This window comes from Pristiophorus japonicus, chromosome 6, assembly GCF_044704955.1.
Source record: "Pristiophorus japonicus isolate sPriJap1 chromosome 6, sPriJap1.hap1, whole genome shotgun sequence".
NCBI classification, from domain to species: Eukaryota; Metazoa; Chordata; class Chondrichthyes; family Pristiophoridae; genus Pristiophorus; species Pristiophorus japonicus.
In genome coordinates, this window is record NC_091982.1 from 248567376 (window position 1) to 248584756 (window position 17381).

The 17381-nt window shown below is 47.3% G+C and overlaps 1 protein-coding gene across 2 annotated transcripts in view; it reads left to right on the forward strand.

Annotated features, from left to right (window-relative positions):
• prkci (protein kinase C, iota) overlaps positions 1-17381 on the forward strand; it is a 162418-nt gene that overhangs the window by 101628 nt on the left and 43409 nt on the right. Inside the window, exons 7-8 of one of the 2 annotated variants that reach the window (XM_070883809.1) lie at positions 8010-8051; positions 8180-8222. In XM_070883809.1, coding sequence (XP_070739910.1) covers positions 8010-8051; positions 8180-8222 — 85 coding nt within the window. The remainder of the gene's footprint in view (positions 1-8009; positions 8052-8179; positions 8223-17381) is intronic. The other variant, XM_070883811.1, reaches the window with a different exon arrangement.

Genomic DNA, 17381 nt, shown 5'->3' on the forward strand with positions numbered 1-17381 from the left:
ATGATAGGTCCAAGTCAGCATGGATTTGTGAAAGGGAAATCATGCTTGACAAATCTTCTGGAATTTTTTGAGGATGTTTCTAGTAGAGTGGATAAGGGAGAACCAGTTGATGTGGTATATTTGGACTTTCAGAAGGCGTTCGACAAGGTCCCACACAAGAGATTGATGTGCAAAGTTAGAGCACATGGGATTGGGGGTAGTGTACTGACATGGATTGAGAACTGGTTGTCAGACAGGAAGCAAAGAGTAGGAGTAAATGGGTACTTTTCAGAATGGCAGGCAGTGACTAGTGGGGTACCGCAAGGTTCTGTGCTGGGGCCCCAGCTGTTTACACTGTACATTAATGATTTAGATGAGGGGATTAAATGTAGTATCTCCAAATTTGCGGATGACACTAAGTTGGGTGGCAGTGTGAGCTGCGAGGAGGATGCTGTGAGGCTGCAGAACGACTTGGATAGGTTAGGTGAGTGGGCAAATGCATGGCAGATGAAGTATAATGTGGATAAATGTGAGGTTATCCACTTTGGTGGTAAAAACAGAGAGACAGACTATTATCTGAATGGTGACAGATTAGGAAAAGGGGAGGTGCAAAGAGACCTGGGTGTCATGGTACATCAGTCATTGAAGGTTGGCATGCAGGTGCAGCAGGCGGTTAAGAAAGCAAATGGCATGTTGGCCTTCATAGCAAGGGGATTTGAGTACAGGGGCAGGGAGGTGTTGCTACAGTTGTACAGGGCATTGGTGAGGCCACACCTGGAGTATTGTGTACAGTTTTGGTCTCCTAACCTGAGGAAGGACATTCTTGCTATTGAGGGAGTGCAGCGAAGGTTCACCAGACTGATTCCCGGGATGGCGGGACTGACCTATCAAGAAAGACTGGATCAACTGGGCTTGTATTCACTGGAGTTCAGAAGAATGAGAGGGGACCTCATAGAAACATTTAAAATTCTGGCGGGGCTAGACAGGTTAGATGCAGGAAGAATGTTCCCAATGTTGGGGAAGTCCAGAACCAAAGGTCACAGTCTAAGGATAAGGGGTAAGCCATTTAGGACCGAGATGCGGAGGAACTTCTTCACCCAGAGAGTGGTGAACCTGTGGAATTCTCTACCACAGAAAGTTGTTGAGGCCAATTCACTAAATATATTCAAAAAGGAGTTAGATGAGGTCCTTACTACTAGGGGGATCAAGGGGTATGGCGAGAAAGCAGGAATGGGGTACTGAAGTTGAATGTTCAGCCATGAACTCATTGAATGGCGGTGCAGGCTAGAAGGGCCGAATGGCCTACTCCTGCACCTATTTTCTATGTTTCTATAAGAGAGTTTTAGAAGATCATGAGTAACACACCAACAATTTCCTCACCGACTTTTAATACCAGAGGGTGGAATCCATTGGATCCTGGAGATTTGTCTATCGTTAATCTTTTAGTTTTTCCATCACTTTTTTTACTTATATTAAATCATGTTAGTTCCCCCCCCCCCCACCCCCCATGATTTATTTTTATTTTTCCTTGTATTCTTGATATTTTATCCTCAACTGTGAAGGCCAATACAAAGCAGCTATTTCGTAAGTCTGCCATTTCCTCATTTCCAATTGCAACATCACCTGCGTCTGTCATTAACGGACCCACATTACAAATAGTAAAGGGGTAGTAAGAGGTGGGGTGGGGCCAATTAGGGATCAAAAAGGAGACCTATGCATGGAGGCAGAGGGTATGGCTGAGGTACTAAACGAGTACTTTTGTATCTGCCTACACCAAAGATGAGGGAGCTGCCATAGACGTAGTGAAGGAGGAAATGGGGGGAGTCTTTCATATGGTAGTAGCAAAGCAAATTAAATGTCAATATCTAAGTTGGATATCCAGGCTAAAGCTTGTGGCGGAGATATTTGATGGGATAACATAGAAAGTAGGTGCAGGAGTTGGCCATTCGGCCCTTTAAGCCAACACCACCATTCAATATGATCATGGCTGATCATTCACCTCAGTACCCCTTTCCTGCTTTTTCTCCATATCCCTTCATCTCATGATCCCTTTAGCTGTAAGGGCCACATCTAACTCCCTTTTGAATATATCTAACGAACTGACCTCAACAACTTTCTGTGGTAGATAATTCCACAGGTTTACAATTCTCTGAGTGAAGAAGTTTCTCCTTATCTCGGTCCTAAATGGGTTACCCCTTATCGTTAAACTGTGACCCCTGGTTCTGGACTTCCCCAACATCGGGAACATTCTTCCTGCATCTAACCTGTCCAATCCTGTCAGAATTTTATGTTTTTATGAGATCTCCTCTCATTCTTCTAATGTAAGCCTAGTCAATCCAGTCTTTCTTTATTTGTCAGTCCTGCCATCCCGGGAATCAGTCTGGTGAACCTTCGCTGCACTCCCTCAATAGCAAGAATGTCCTTCCTCAGATTAGGAGACCAAAACTGCACACAATGCTCAAGGTGTGGTCTCACCAAGGCCCTGGACAACTGCAGTAAGACCTCCCTGCTCTTATACTCAAATCCCCTCGCTATGAAGGCCAGCATGCCATTTGCTTTCTTTACTGCCTGCTGTACCTGCATGCCGACCTTCAACGACTGATGGATCATGACACCCAGGTCGCGTTGCACCTCCCCTTTTATTAATCTGTCACCATTCAGATAATCTGCCTTCCTGTTTTTGTCACCAAAGTGGATAACCTCACATTTATCCACATTATACTGCATCTGCCATGCATTTGCCCATTCACCTAATCTGTCCAAGTCTCTCTGCAGCCTCCGAGCATCCTCCTCGCAGCTCGCACTGCCACCCAGCTTAGTGTCATCTGCAAACTTGGAGATATTACATTCAATTCCTTCATCGAAATCATTAATGTATATTGTAAATAGCTGGGGTCCCAGCACTGAGCCCTGCGGCACCCCACTAGTCACTGCCTGCCATTCTGAAAAGGTCCCGTTTATTCGCACTCTTTGCTTCCTGTCTGCCAACCAGTTCTCTATCCACGTCAATACATTACCCCCAATACCATGTGCCTTAATTTTGCACACTAATCTCTTGTGTCGGACCTTGTCAAAAGCCTTTTGAAAGTCCAAATACACCACATCCACTGGTTCTCCCTTATCCACTCTACTAGTTACATCCTCAAAAAACTCTCAAGATTTGTCAAGCATGATTTCCCTTTCATAAATCCATGCTGACTTGGACCAATCCTGTCACTGCTTTCCAAATGCACTGCTAATTGATTCCAGCATTTTCCCCACCACCGATGTCAGGCTTAACCGGTTTATAATTCAGTTTTCTCTTTCCCTCCTTTTTTAAAAAGTGGGGTTACATTAGCTACCCTCCAATCCATAGGAACTGATACAGAGTCCATGGAATGTTGGAAAATGACCACCAATGCATGTACTATGCCACTTCATTAAGTACTCTGGGATGCAGACTATCAGGCACTGGGGATTTATCGGCCTTCAGTCCCTTCAATTTCCCTAACACCATTTCCTGACTAATACGGGTTTCCCTCGGTCCCCTAGTATTTTCGGAAGGTTATTCGTGTCTTCCTTAGTGAAGACAGAACCAAAGTATTTGTTCAATTGGTCTGCCATTTCCTTATTCCCCATTATGAATTCCCCTGATTCTGACTGCAAGGGACCTACATTAGTCTTCACTAATCTTTTTCTCTTCGCATATCTATAGAAGCTTTTGCAGTCAGTTTTTATGTTCTCTGCAAGCTTATTCTCATGCTCTATTTTCCCCCTCCTACTTAAACCCTTAGTCCTCCTCTGCTGAATTCTAAATTTCTCCCAGTCCTCAGGTTTGCTGCTTTTTCTGGCCAATTTATATGCCTCTTCCTTGGATTTAACACTTTCCCTAATTTCCCTTGTTAGCCATGGTTGAGCCACTTTCCCCTTTTTTATTGTTACGCCACACAGGGATGTACAATTGTTGTAGTTCATCCACGTGATAGTTAAATGTCTGCCATTGCCTATCCACCGTCAACCCTTTAAGTATCATTCTGCAGTCTATCCTAGTCAATTCATGTCTCATACCGTCGAAGTTTCCTTTCTTTAAGTTCAGGACCCTAGTCTCTGAATTAACTTTGTCGCTCTCCATCTTAATGAAGAATTCTACCATATTATGGTCACTCTTCCCCAAAGGGCTCTGTACAACCAGATTGCTAATTAATCCCCTCTCGTTAAACAAGACCCAGTCTAGGATGGCTTGCTCTCTAGTTGGTTCTTCAACATATTGGTCTAGAAAACCACCCCTTATACAATCCACGAAATCCTCCTCCATACTATTGCTACCAGTTTGGTTAGCCCAATCAATATGCAGATTAAAGTCACCCACGATAACTTATTGCATGCATCCCTAATTTCCAGTTTTATGCCATCCCTAACCTACTACTGTTTGGTGGTCTGTAAACAACTTCGCAGCTCTACCCATATAGATGCCACATCATCCACGCTAATGTCCTTCCTTACTATTGCATTAATCTCCTCGTTAACCAGTAACGCTACCCCACCTCTTTTTCCTTCCTGTCTGTCCTTCCTGAATATTGAATACCCCTGGATGTTGAGTTCCCAGCCTTGGTTACCTTGGAGCCATATCTCCGTAATCCCAATTACATCATATCCGTTAACATCTATCTGCGCAGTTAATTCATCCACCTTATTATGAGTGCTCCTCGCATTGAGACTCAGAGCCTTCAAGCTTGTTGTTTTAACACTGTTTGTCCTTTTAGAATTATGTTGTAATGTGGCCCTTTTTGATTTTTACCCTTGATTTCTCTGCCCTCCACTCTTGCTTTTCTCCTTCCTACCTTTTGCTTCTGCCTCCTTTTTACTTCCCTCTGCCTCCCTGCATAGATTCCCATCCCCCTGCCTTTTTCGTTTAAACTCTCCCCAACACTACTCACAAACACTCCGCCCAGGATATCGGTTCCGGTCCCACCCAGGTGATAGAGGTATTAGAAAGGCTGGCTGTACATAAAGTAGATAAATCACCAGGAGCAGATGGGATGCATCCCAGGGTGTTGAGGGAGGAACTTGCGGAGACACTGGCTATAATATTCCAATCCTCCTTAGATACGGGGGTGGTACCAGAAGACTGGAGAATTGAAATGTTACACCATTATTCAAAAATGTATAGATAGACCCCGGAACTACAGGCCAGTTAATTTAACCTCGGTAATGGGGAAGCCTTTAGAAACCGTAATTGGGGACAAAATTAACAGTCACTTGGATAGGTGTGGATTAATTAGCACAGATTTGTTCAAGGCAAATCGTGTTTACCCAACTTGATCGAATTTGTTGATGAGGGTAATGTGGTTGACGTGGTGTACATGGATTTCCAAAAGGCGTTCGACAAAGTGCCACATATTAGGCTTGCCAGCAAAGTTGAAGCCCATGAAATAAAAGGACAGTGGCAGCATGGATGTAGAATTGGCTAAGTGATAGGAAACAGAGTAGTGGTGAATGGTTGTTTTTTGGTCTGGAGGAAGTGACACAATGGTGTTCCTCAGGGGTCGGTTCTAGGACCACTGCTGTTCTTGATATATATTAATAACTTGGATTTGGGCGTAAAAGGCACAATTTCAAATTTGCAAATGACACAAAACTTGGAAGTATAGTGAACAGTGATGAGAGTGATAGACAGGCTGATGGAATGGGTGGACACATGGCAGATGAAATTTAACGCAGAAAAGTGCGAAGTGATACATTTTAGTCGAAAGAACGAGGAGAGGACATATAAACTAAATGGTACAATCCTGAAGAGGGTGCACAAACAGAGACCTGGGGTTATGTGTGCACAAATCGTTGAAGGTGGCAGTGCTGGTTGAGAAAGCAGTTAAAAAGGCTTACGGGATCCCGGGCTTCATGTATAGAGTACAAAAGTGAGGAAATTATGATGAACCTGTATAAAACATTGGTGTGGCCCCAGCTGGAGTACTGTGTCCAATTCTGGGCACCACACTTTAGGAAGAATGTGAAGACCTCACAGAAGGTGCAGAAAAGATTTACGAAAATAATGACGGGAATGAGGAACTTCAGATACGTTGATAGGCTGGAGAAGCTGGGGTTGTTCTCCTTGGGGCAGAGAATATTGAGAGGAGATTTGATAGAGGTCTTCAAAATCATGAGAGATCTGGACAGAATAGATCGAGAGAAAGTGTCTGCAGATGGATCGAAAACCAGAGGACACAGATTTAAGGTGATTCACAGAAGAACCAAAGGCCATGTGAGAGTGGATCTGGAATGCACTGCCTGAATGGGTGGTGGAGGCAGACTCAAACTCGATCTTATCTTTCAAAAGGGAGCTGGATAAGTATCCGATGAAAAAAAACTTGCAGGGCTACGGGGAAAGGGCGGGGGAGCAGGCACGGGCTCGATGGGCCGAATGGCCGCCTTCTGTGCTCTGACCAGTCTATGATTACTCTTAGCCAACCTCTTTCACTTAATATATTTGTAAAAACCTTGAGTGTTATCCTTGATAACCCTCCGAAGTTTTTTCCTGCATTCCCTCTTGCAGTTCCACCTCCTTTGTATCCCTTTGCTGTTCTTTATATATCTCCCAGTCTGCAAGATCGCGACTTTTCCTTGCCTTTTTGTGAGCCCTTTAAGTTTTATATTAAATCTCACTGCCCTTGTTGACCAAGGTTGTTTAATTACACAAGTAGAGCTCTTACCTTTTAAAGGTATGTATAGGTCTTGTATTCTACCAAATAACTTTCTGCACACCTCCCACTGTTAATCGGTAGCTTTATCCATTAATGGTTCTGCCCTGCCTGTTGTGGTCAGTTCCTGCCTCATGCATCCAAAGTCAGCTTACCTAAATTTAAAACCTTGCTTCGTGACTCACCCTTCCCCCTCTCAAACCTAACACTGAATTCTATTGTATTATAGTCACTGTTAGTTAGGTGTTCCCTTACCATTAAATTGCTGAATAACTCAGACTCATTACTCATCACTAAACCCAATGTGGCCTGTTTTCTTGTTGGTTCAACAAGATATTGTTCCAGAAAAAATATCCCAAATACACTCAATTCACTGCCTTTGTTCAATGTGTCACTGTGCCATATAAACCAGGAAAGTCACCAAGTTAGTGTGAAGACCGTTAGCAATAAGGATGCTATCCTTAATCAGAGGCCCCTGAGCCAGACAAGTGAATCAGTGGAGGATCTTGTTACTACCCCTGACCAGTGAGCCCTGTTGCACATTGCACATGTACAGATGTTGTGTTCAGACAGGATTGGGCTGGCCCTCTTTGTCCCTCACCCCAAGTCAAACACTCATCATCTCGGCTCACATGAAAAATGAGTAAGTTACTGCAGGGATGCTGCTACGTGTGAAACTGCACCAAACATAAGTCATTGCTTCCAGGAAAAGAAAAACACCTGAAAGAAAAATTAAGTGTAGAAATCATGCCAATATCCTAGTGCCCTTTTGAGGAATATACAATGCTTTGATTTCAGAGAATCGGCAAATCCTTGTGTTATTTCCAAAGTTATAATGCTGATATAACGAATACCCTGAAAATGAAGACTGGTATCGATCTGACATGGCCAGGATTTTAGCTTCAGCGTTCCTGACACTTGGCCTGCATATTGGGAAATAAAAAGTTGGAAGATTGTGTGTGTGGCATACAGAATTTTTCAATATGCTTTTCCGATGTACACCAGTTGTACAAAGCAGAAAATTCTAGCCTAAATGTTTAGCATAAGCAGTCTCCAGTATTGTCACTCAGCATATTTAGTATTGTGATACTGACTTGAAATTGCTCTCACCTCTATTACTATATCAATGATAGAAATATAACTATTAGCATTCAATCTCAGTGTTGTGTAATTTAAATGCTCTGTTCAAAAATGACCATGCTCAAAAGGAGAAAATTTGCAGTTGTACTGCTGGAAGTATACAAATTTTACACTTCACCGAAATCCTGGTGACAATACTAGTGTCATCTCAAACACTTTTTCTGCTGAAAAAGAAAATGCTTGTGTAATGTGCATTAACTGTGCTCTGTTTTACAGATCAGCACACATCCTCATTATCCCTGGGGAAGCGGTGATCAGGTGTGAGACTGAATCTTAAGTCAATTTGATGACATTGTTAAATTACCTTCTTGCACTTTAATTGCCTATAATTTAAATTTGGGTAGTGCTTCACAGCTGAGTATCTTAATATTTGTGCTTTGGTTTAGGAACATGTTCCGGGTGCGGAGAATGCAGAAAACATTGCTCCAGGTAAGAATGATTTGTATCTGCAGCTAAATATTTTAAACACCTCTTGCTCTGTGACATCACAGGCTTTGGTGTCCTCTTGTCCAGTGGACAGAGTTGATGGAAATGCTGGTAGAATGAAGCTTTTACCATGAGTCATTTGCTTCCTCCAACTTTCTCCCCTCTTTCTGTGAAAGCTCCTACTAGGACAAGGGTGGCAGCCCTCGAGTACCATCCAATTGTTGGCTGAATGGCCTCCTCCTGTTCCTGTGTAACAGGCTCGAGGGGCTGAATGGGCCTCCTCCTATTTCCATAACAAGACAATAACAGAGATCGATGAAAATGCGTGACAATGGGTTGTGAGAAAACGAGACTCCGTTCCGTTGCTGTGTGATTATTGCACCGCAGTTCCCACAGGGAACGGAGAGTGCGACTATTAGCAGTTGGATGGGTGGGACCGACCATGTGTGGAGCCTCGTGCTCCCATCTCTATGTCGGGTGGGCTTCCTCATTGGCCCATGTCGCTGGGGGAGGCAGGGGACCCCCAAACACAAGGGCAAACGCCAACTTTAGATCCCGAGACACTCTGGGGCTGGTTACAGTCTTGTTGCTGAAACATCTGTCAACTCATCCCTTTTGGTGTGGAATCAAGTCATCCTCGTTCGTTGTATGGAGAGAAAGCAGGAAAGGGGTACTGAGGGAATGATCAGCCATGATCTTATTGAATGGTGGTGCAGGCTCGAAGGGCCGAATGGCCTACACCTGCACCTATTTTCTATGTTTCTATGTTTCTTTGTGAGAACCTGGAAAGTGAGCGCCAGCATGCTGCATGATGGTCACAGATGTGTCACGTGTTCAATCTGTCATCAATCCGTCTCACCTGACGTCCACATTTGCAGTATGGACTATTGCATAGCACACAAGAGCAGAAAGCCTGGCTGGATTTGCCCTCCTACCTCGCCCTTCCACTTCCTTACAGAGCCCAGTGTTGATGAGACTAACTCGGTGTTAATTATACTGAACCTGTGATCTGCCTGCTGTGAATAACTCAATATCACACTGGGCATTGTATTCACTGAGTCAACAGAGGGAAGCTTCCTAGCAACCATCTTTCTCCTGGCCGTCCGTGCCTGTTCTTGCCAGCAGAAGAGAAGCGGAGTGAAAACAGTATAAAACTGTTCCATGAACTCTGAAGTATATAATTGTGTGCGTGCATCTGTGTGTGAATCTTGCGTAGGCTGCTAACGTCCTGTCCCTTACTTCCTGTTGTCATACTGCTTAATATATTAGCATGGATAGAAGATTAGCTAACTAACAAAAAATAGAGAGTCGGAATAAATGAGTCATTTTCCGGTTGGCAAACAGTAACTAGTGGGCTGTCGCAGGGATCGGTGTTGGGTCCTCAAATATTTACAATCTATATTAATGACTTGGATGAAGGGATCGAGTGTAATGTAGCCAAGTTTGCTGATGATACAAAGATGGGTGGGAAAGAAAATTGTGAGGAGAACACAAAAAATCTGCAAAGGGATATAGACAGGCTAAGTGAGTGGGCAAAAATTTGGCAGATGGAGAATAATGTGGGAAAATGTGAGGTTATCCACTTTGGCATAAAAAAATAGAAAAGCAAATTAGAATTTAAATGGAGAAAAATTGCAACGTGCTGCAGTACAGAGGGACCTGGGGGTCCTTGTGCATGAAACATAAAAAGTTAGTATGCAGGTACAGCAAGTCATCAGGAAGGCAAATGGAATGTTGGTCTTTATTGCAAGGGGGATACAGTATAAAAGCAGAGAAGTCCTGTACAGGATATTAGTGAGGTCACACCTGGAGTACTGCGTTCAGTTTTGGTCTCTATTATTGGAGGCTGTTCAGAGAAGGTTCACTAGGTTGATTCTGGAGATGAGGGGGTTGACTTATGAAGATAGGTTGAGTAAGTTGGGCCTATATTCATTGAGGTTCAGAAGAATGAGAGGTGATCTTATTGAAACATATAAGATAATGAGGGGGCTCGACAAGGTGGATGCAGAGAGAAAAGTTCCACTCATAGGGGAAACTAAAACGAGGAGACATAGTCTCAGAATAAGGAGCCGTCCATTTAAAACTGAGATGAGGAGGAATTTCTTCTCTTGAGGGTTGTAAATCTGTGGAATTCTCTGCCCCAGAGAGCTGTGGAAGCTGGGTCATTGAATATATTTAAGGCAGTGATAGACAGATTTTTGAGTGATAAGGGAATAAAGGGTTATGGGGAGCGGGCAGGGAAGTGGAGCTGAGTCCATGATCAGATCAGCCATGATCTTATTAAATGGCGGAGCAGGCTCGAGGGACCAGGTGGCTTACTCCTGCTCCTATTTCTTATGTTCTGATATTCTTAGGCTTGTGTGTGAGTATTTACGATTGCAAATTGATATGTCGATGTTTCACCATTCAGATTTGCAATGTCAACGATCATCATGTAGTTGCACGCATTTCTCCATTAGTTCATGCTGTACAATGAGTTCTACTTTCTGAAAGCTTTCTCCCAACTCGGTCTTTAATTTTGTTTTCTGTTTCTGTCTTTCTCTTTTTCTATCTCCTGTAGCTCGGTGGGTAGCACACTCGCCTCTGAGTCAGAAGGTTGTGGGTTCAGGTCCCACTCCAGGGACTTGAGCGCATAAATCTAGGCTGACACTCCAGTACTGTGCTGAGGGAGCGCTGCACTGTCGGAGGTTCCAACTTTCGGATGTGAAGTTAAACCGAGACCCCATCTGCTCTCTCAGGTGGGCATAAAAGGTCCCACAGCACTATTTCGAAGAAGAGCAGGGGAGTTATCCCCGATATCCTGGCCAATATCCCTTAACCAACATCACTAAAACAGATTATCTGATCATTATCACATTGCTGTTTGTGGAAGCTTGCTGTTTGCAAATTGGCTGCTGCGTTTCCCACATTACAACAGTGACTACACTCCAAAAGTACTTCATTGGCTGTAAAGCGCTTTGAAACGTCCGGTGGTCATGAAAGGTGCTATAAAACTGCAAGTCTTTTTTTTCTCCTCCCCACTTCCACTTGGGACTGAACTACTTTGTACTGTTGGATACCGCCCTTCCATCAATTGTCACTCTCAGACCATGGTGTGCTTCATCGACTTATTTCCCCTGCTCCGCCATTGTTTTACTGCCGTTTCCAATTCTATGGCCCACCTCATCCACCAATGGGGTCGTCGTCGTCATCATCATCATCATCATCATCATCATAGGAAGTACCTCGAATCGAGGATGACTTGCTTCCACATCAAAAAGTTCACAGGTGTTTCAATGAAGGACCTAAAATTCCAGATCCCGAACTAAATCTTGAAGAGCGGAAGATGCCTGTGCGTGGATTTTTTTAATGTGTGGTGGCCGTTGCACACCAGCCACCACACGGGCTTGACAGAGCTAGGTCTTGGTCCAGTGGCAAGGATTAACCAAGACGACTGGAGACCAGCTCTGCTGCACGGACCTAGCACGCACAAATATTGCAATGTGGGCTGGCCCGTGCTGCTGCTGGGCCCTCGCCTCTCCTGGGCCCCGAACTCTCGCCTCTCCTGGGCCCCGATCACATCCCTCTACAATCTCTCGCTGCTCCTTCGCCCCGACTTCGCCGCTCCTGCTGTACCTGTCCTCGCCCCAATCACCGACCTGGATCTTGGTGACGTCCCTTTTCACTGCCGTCGTCCTCCAGCTCCAGCACGTGCTGCTCTCTGGAGTGGTATGCTGCCACGCTGCTTCTTCCGCTCCCCGGCCTGCTCCGATGGTGCTCGCAGGCCAGGGGCCGCTCAGCCCTGGGGTATTAAAACATGGAATACTATCACAGAAAGAGTGGTAGAAGGATAATAAAAACAGCTTTCAAGAAGGAAATGGATAAATATTTTAAAAAGAAGAAAAAAGGATATGGTAAATGTTACATTCTCAATAAATGGTCAGACTGACTACTGTGTGTAATGAGCAAGTGTGACCGTAGCTCCTTTATTAAGATTCCAGAGTGCAGGTACCTCGTGGGTGACCTGCTTATATACTGTGCTCCCAAGGGATGCTGGGATCCCTTGGGATTCCAACAGGTAGGCCCTCTGGTGGTCAGGTGTGATGCAGGTTACAAGGGGTTAAATACATAACAGTAAATGGGCAGGGGAGTGGGACTAAATGGATAGCTTTTCCAGAGAGCTGGTACAGGCATGACGGGCCATATGGCCTCCTGTGCTGTAAAAATCTACATTTCTGTTTAGAAACATAGAAACATAGAAAATAGGTGCAGGAGTAGGCCATTCGGCCCTTCTAGCCTGCACCGCCATTCAATGAGTTCATGGCTGAACATTCAACTTCAGTACCCCATTCCTGCTTTCTCGCCATACCCCTTGATCCCCCTAGCAGTAAGGACCTCATCTAACTCCTTTTTGAATATATTTAGTGAATTGGCCTCAATAACTTTCTGTGGTAGAGAATTCCACAGGTTCACCACTCTCTGGGTGAAGAAGTTCCTCCGCATCTCGGTCCTAAATGGCTTACCCCTTATCCTTAGACTGTGACCCCTGGTTCTGGACTTCCCCAACATTGGGAACATTCTTCCTGCATCTAACCTGTCTAACCCCGTCAGAATTTTATATGTTTCTATGAGGTCCCCTCTCATTCTTCTGAACTCCAGTGAATACAAGCCCAGTTGATCCAGTCTTTCTTGATAGGTCAGTCCCGCCATCCCGGGAATCAGTCTGGTGAACCTTCGCTGCACTCCCTCAATAGCAAGAATGTCCTTCCTCAGGTTAGGAGACCAAAACTGTACACAATACTCCAGGTGTGGCCTCACCAATGCCCTGTACAACTGTAGCAACACCTCCCTGCCCCTGTACTCAAATCCCCTTGCTATGAAGGCCAACATGCCATTTGCTTTCTTAACCGCCTGCTGCACCTGCATGCCAACCTTCAATGACTGATGTACCATGACACCCAGGTCTCTTTGCACCTCCCCTTTTCCTAATCTGTCACCATTCAGATAATAGTCTGTCTCTCTGTTTTTACCACCAAAGTGGATAACCTCACATTTATCCACATTATACTTCATCTGCCATGCATTTGCCCACTCACCTAACCTATCCAAGTCGCTCTGCAGCCTCACAGCATCCTCCTCGCAGCTCACACTGCCACCCAACTTAGTGTCATCCGCAAATTTGGAGATACTACATTTAATCCCCTCATCTAAATCATTAATGTACAGTGTAAACATCTGGGGCCCCAGCACAGAACCTTGCGGTACCCCACTAGTCACTGCCTGCCATTCTGAAAAGTACCCATTTACTCCTACTCTTTGCTTCCTGTCTGACAACCAGTTCTCAATCCACGTCAGTACACTACCCCCAATCCCATGTGCTCTAACTTTGCACATCAATCTCTTGTGTGGGACCTTACCAGAGCACCTTTGGGGTGCAGAGTCTGCAGATCAGTATATTCGTTAACAGCCAATCTTCTTGGTTTGAATGTGTGTTTTTGTCTGAAAGATCGATCTGATCTTACATTGATGATGTGTTCAGAATCTGGGCTTCCAATTTGCTGGGAAACCAAAGCCCACTTAGTCATTAGAAACGGATTTTATTTTTGTAAAATGGGTGTGGGCAGCAGGGATTCGGAAGACTAAATGTCAGTGAAACCTGGGTGGCAGCGGGGTGGGGAAGGTTTGAATAGGTAGAATAGAGTATATCACTTAAAAATTATTTTGAATTAAAATTAGATAGCTTGGGAGAAATTGCAGTTGCATTTTACTTTTCTGCAACTTTTCCCCCCCAATAGTTTACACCAACAACTTGTATTTATATAGCTCCTTTTAACATAGTGAAACGTCCCAAGACGCTTCACAGGAGTATTATGAAATAATAAATTTGATACCGAGCCGCATAAGTAGAAATTAGCGCAGGTGACCACAATTTAAGCAGCGTCTTGAAGGAGTGTAGAGAGGCAGTGAGGTTTAGACAGGGAGTTCCAACGCTTAGGGCCGAGGCAACAGAAGGCACGGCCACCAATGGTTGAGCGATTATAATCAGATGCTCAAGAGGGCAGAATTAGAGGAGCACAGACATCTCTTGGGAGTTGGAAAGGGGGGAATTGTGGAGCTGGAGGAGATTACAGAGATAGGGAGGGGCGAGGCCATGGAGGGAGTTGAAAACACGAATGAGAATTTTGAAATCGAGGCGTTGCTTAACTAGAAGCCAATATAGGTCAGCGAGCACAGGGGTGATGGGTGAGCGGGTGCGAGTTAGGACACGGATAGCTGAGTTTTGGATCACCTCCAGTTTACGTAGGGTAGAATGTGGAAGGCCAGCCAGGAGTGTGTTGGAATAGTCAAGTCAAAAGTAACAAAGGCACGGATGAGAGCTTCAGCAGCGGATGAGCTGAGGGAAGTGAGGAGATGGGCGATATTACAGAGGTGGAAGTAGGTGGTCTTGATTATGCTGTGGATATGTGGTCGAAAGCTCATTTCAGGGTCAAATATGACACTGAGGTTGAGAATAGTCTGGTTCAGCCTCAGATAGAAGTTGGGGAGAAGGATGGAGTCAGTGGTGAGGGAATGCAGTTTGTGGCGGGGACCAAAGATAATGGCTTCGGTCTTCCCAATATTCAATTGGAGAAAATTTCTGCTCATAGAGAACTGGATTTCGGATAAGCAGTCTGACAATTTAGAGACCGTGGAGGGGTTGAAAGAAGTGGTGGAGAGGTAGAGCTGGGTGTCGTCAGCGTACATGTGGAAACTGACGCTGTGTTTTCGAATGATGAAAAATAGGAGGGGGCCAATGATAGATGAATAGTTTAGGATAATATTACAGTGACATTTCTGATTGAACATCCATATTACTCTAATATGCGACTATTATTTTCAGTGCCACATGGCATCAACTGAAATATTAAACCAGTCAGCTCAGAGACAAGATTTTTTTATTTGAACTTGTTGCCACTTTCAGTTGATATACATCCTCAAGATTAGGGCTCATGGGATTGGGGGTAATATATTAGCATGCATTCAGGATTGATTAATGGATAGAAAACAGAGAGTAGGGACAAACGGGCCATTTTCAGCTTGGCAGGGTGTAACCAGTGGAGTGCCATAAGGAACAGTGCTTGAGGCCTCAGCAATTGACATTCTATAATCAGTGACTTAGATGAGGGGACCAAGTGCAATATATCCAACTTTGCTGATGATACAAAGTTAGGCAGAAAAATAAGAACTTCAGAAATAGGAGCAAGAGTAGGCCATTTGGTCCCTCGAGCCTGCTCCGCCATTCAATAAGATCATGGCTGATCTGATCATGGACTCAGTTCCACTTCCCTGCCCGTTCCCCATAGCCCTTTACTCCCTTATCGCTCAAAAATCTGTCTATCTCCGCTTTAAGTATATTCAATGACCCAGCCTCCACAGCTCCCTGGGGCAGAGAATTCCATAGATTTACAACCTTCTGAGAGAAAAAAATTTCACCTCGTCTCAGTTTTAAATGGGCGGCCCCTTATTCTAGGCGCAGGCCCGCGAGCTACGCCTGATTTCTGCACTCAAAACCGCGCCTAAAACTTAACTCAGTATTCTCCCCGTTGCTGGAATGTTCCAGGCCCTTGGCGCAGCGCAGCACAAGCTGTGGGGGGCAGAGCCATGTCCTGGCGCTGAAAATAGTGCCGGGACCTCTGCTCATGCGCACTAGATTGTACGCGCATGTGCAGTAGCTCCAGGCGCCAAAGGCTGTGTGGGAGGGGCCTGAAGCACGCCACCCCTAGCCCTGGCGAAGATTGGACTGGACCTCCCTCCTCTTCAGCTCCTGCTCGGGCTCTCCTCCCCCCACCCCCGTTCAGCTCCGGCTCCCGATCTGGCTCTCTCCCGCACTCTCCAGCTCCCGGTCCAGCTCTCTTTTTTTTTCCCCCACGCCCCCCTTCAGGTCCGGTCCGCTCTCCCCCTTCACATCTTCGGCGGGGCCTGCCTGCCCTGCATCTTGCTGGGGCGGACCCCGCCCAAAGTCTTTGGCCCGGCATCTTCTCGTCGGCCGGGCCCGTTCAGCCCCCGCCCTCTCCTCTCCTCTTCTCCCTCACCCCCCACCCTCTCCTCTCCTCTCCTTCCCCCTCTTCCCCCCCCGCCTCCCCCTCCTCTCTCTCCTCCCCCCTCCTTCTCTCTTCTCCCCCCCCCTTCTCCTCTCCCCCCCCCCCTTCTCCTCTCCCCCCCCCCCTTCTCCTCTCCCCCCACTCCCGCTCCACTCCCCCCCCATCCTCTCTCCACCTTCCCTCCCTCTCTTCCCCCCCATCCCTCCCTATCCCCCTGCCCATCCCTCCCACCCACTCCCCCTCCCTCCTTCCCACTCCTGCCCCCCCTCCCTCCCACTCCTGCTCCCCCTCCCTCCCACTCCTGCTCCCCCTCCCTCCCACTCCTGCCCCCCCTCCCTCCCCCTCCTGCCCCCCCTCCTCCCCCCCACTACTGCCCCCCCTCCGCCCTCCCGCTCCTCTCCCCCTCCCCGCCCTCCCGCTCCTCTCCCCCTCCCCGCCCTCCCGCTCCTCTCCCCCTCCCCGCCCTCCCGCTCCTCTCCCCCTCCCCGCCCTCCCGCTCCTCTCCCCCTCCCCGCCCTCCCGCTCCTCTCCCCCTCCCCGCCCTCCCGCTCCTCTCCCCCTCCCCGCCCTCCCGCTCCTCTCCCCCTCCCCGCCCTCCCGCTCCTCTCCCCCTCCCCGCCCTCCCGCTCCTCTCCCCCTCCCCGCCCTCCCGCTCCTCTCCCCCTCCCCGCCCTCCCGCTCCTCTCCCCCTCCCCGCCCTCCCGCTCCTCTCCCCCTCCCCGCCCTCCCGCTCCTCTCCCCCTCCCCGCCCTCCCGCTCCTCTCCCCCTCCCCGCCCTCCCGCTCCTCTCCCCCTCCCCGCCCTCCCGCTCCTCTCCCCCTCCCCGCCCTCCCGCTCCTCTCCCCCTCCCCGCCCTCCCGCTCCTCTCCCCCTCCCCGCCCTCCCGCTCCTCTCCCCCTCCCCGCCCTCCCGCTCCTCTCCCCCTCCCCGCCCTCCCGCTCCTCTCCCCCTCCCCGCCCTCCCGCTCCTCTCCCCCTCCCCGCCCTCCCGCTCCTCTCCCCCTCCCCGCCCTCCCGCTCCTCTCCCCCTCCCCGCCCTCCCGCTCCTCTCCCCCTCCCCGCCCTCCCGCTCCTCTCCCCCTCCCCGCCCTCCCGCTCCTCTC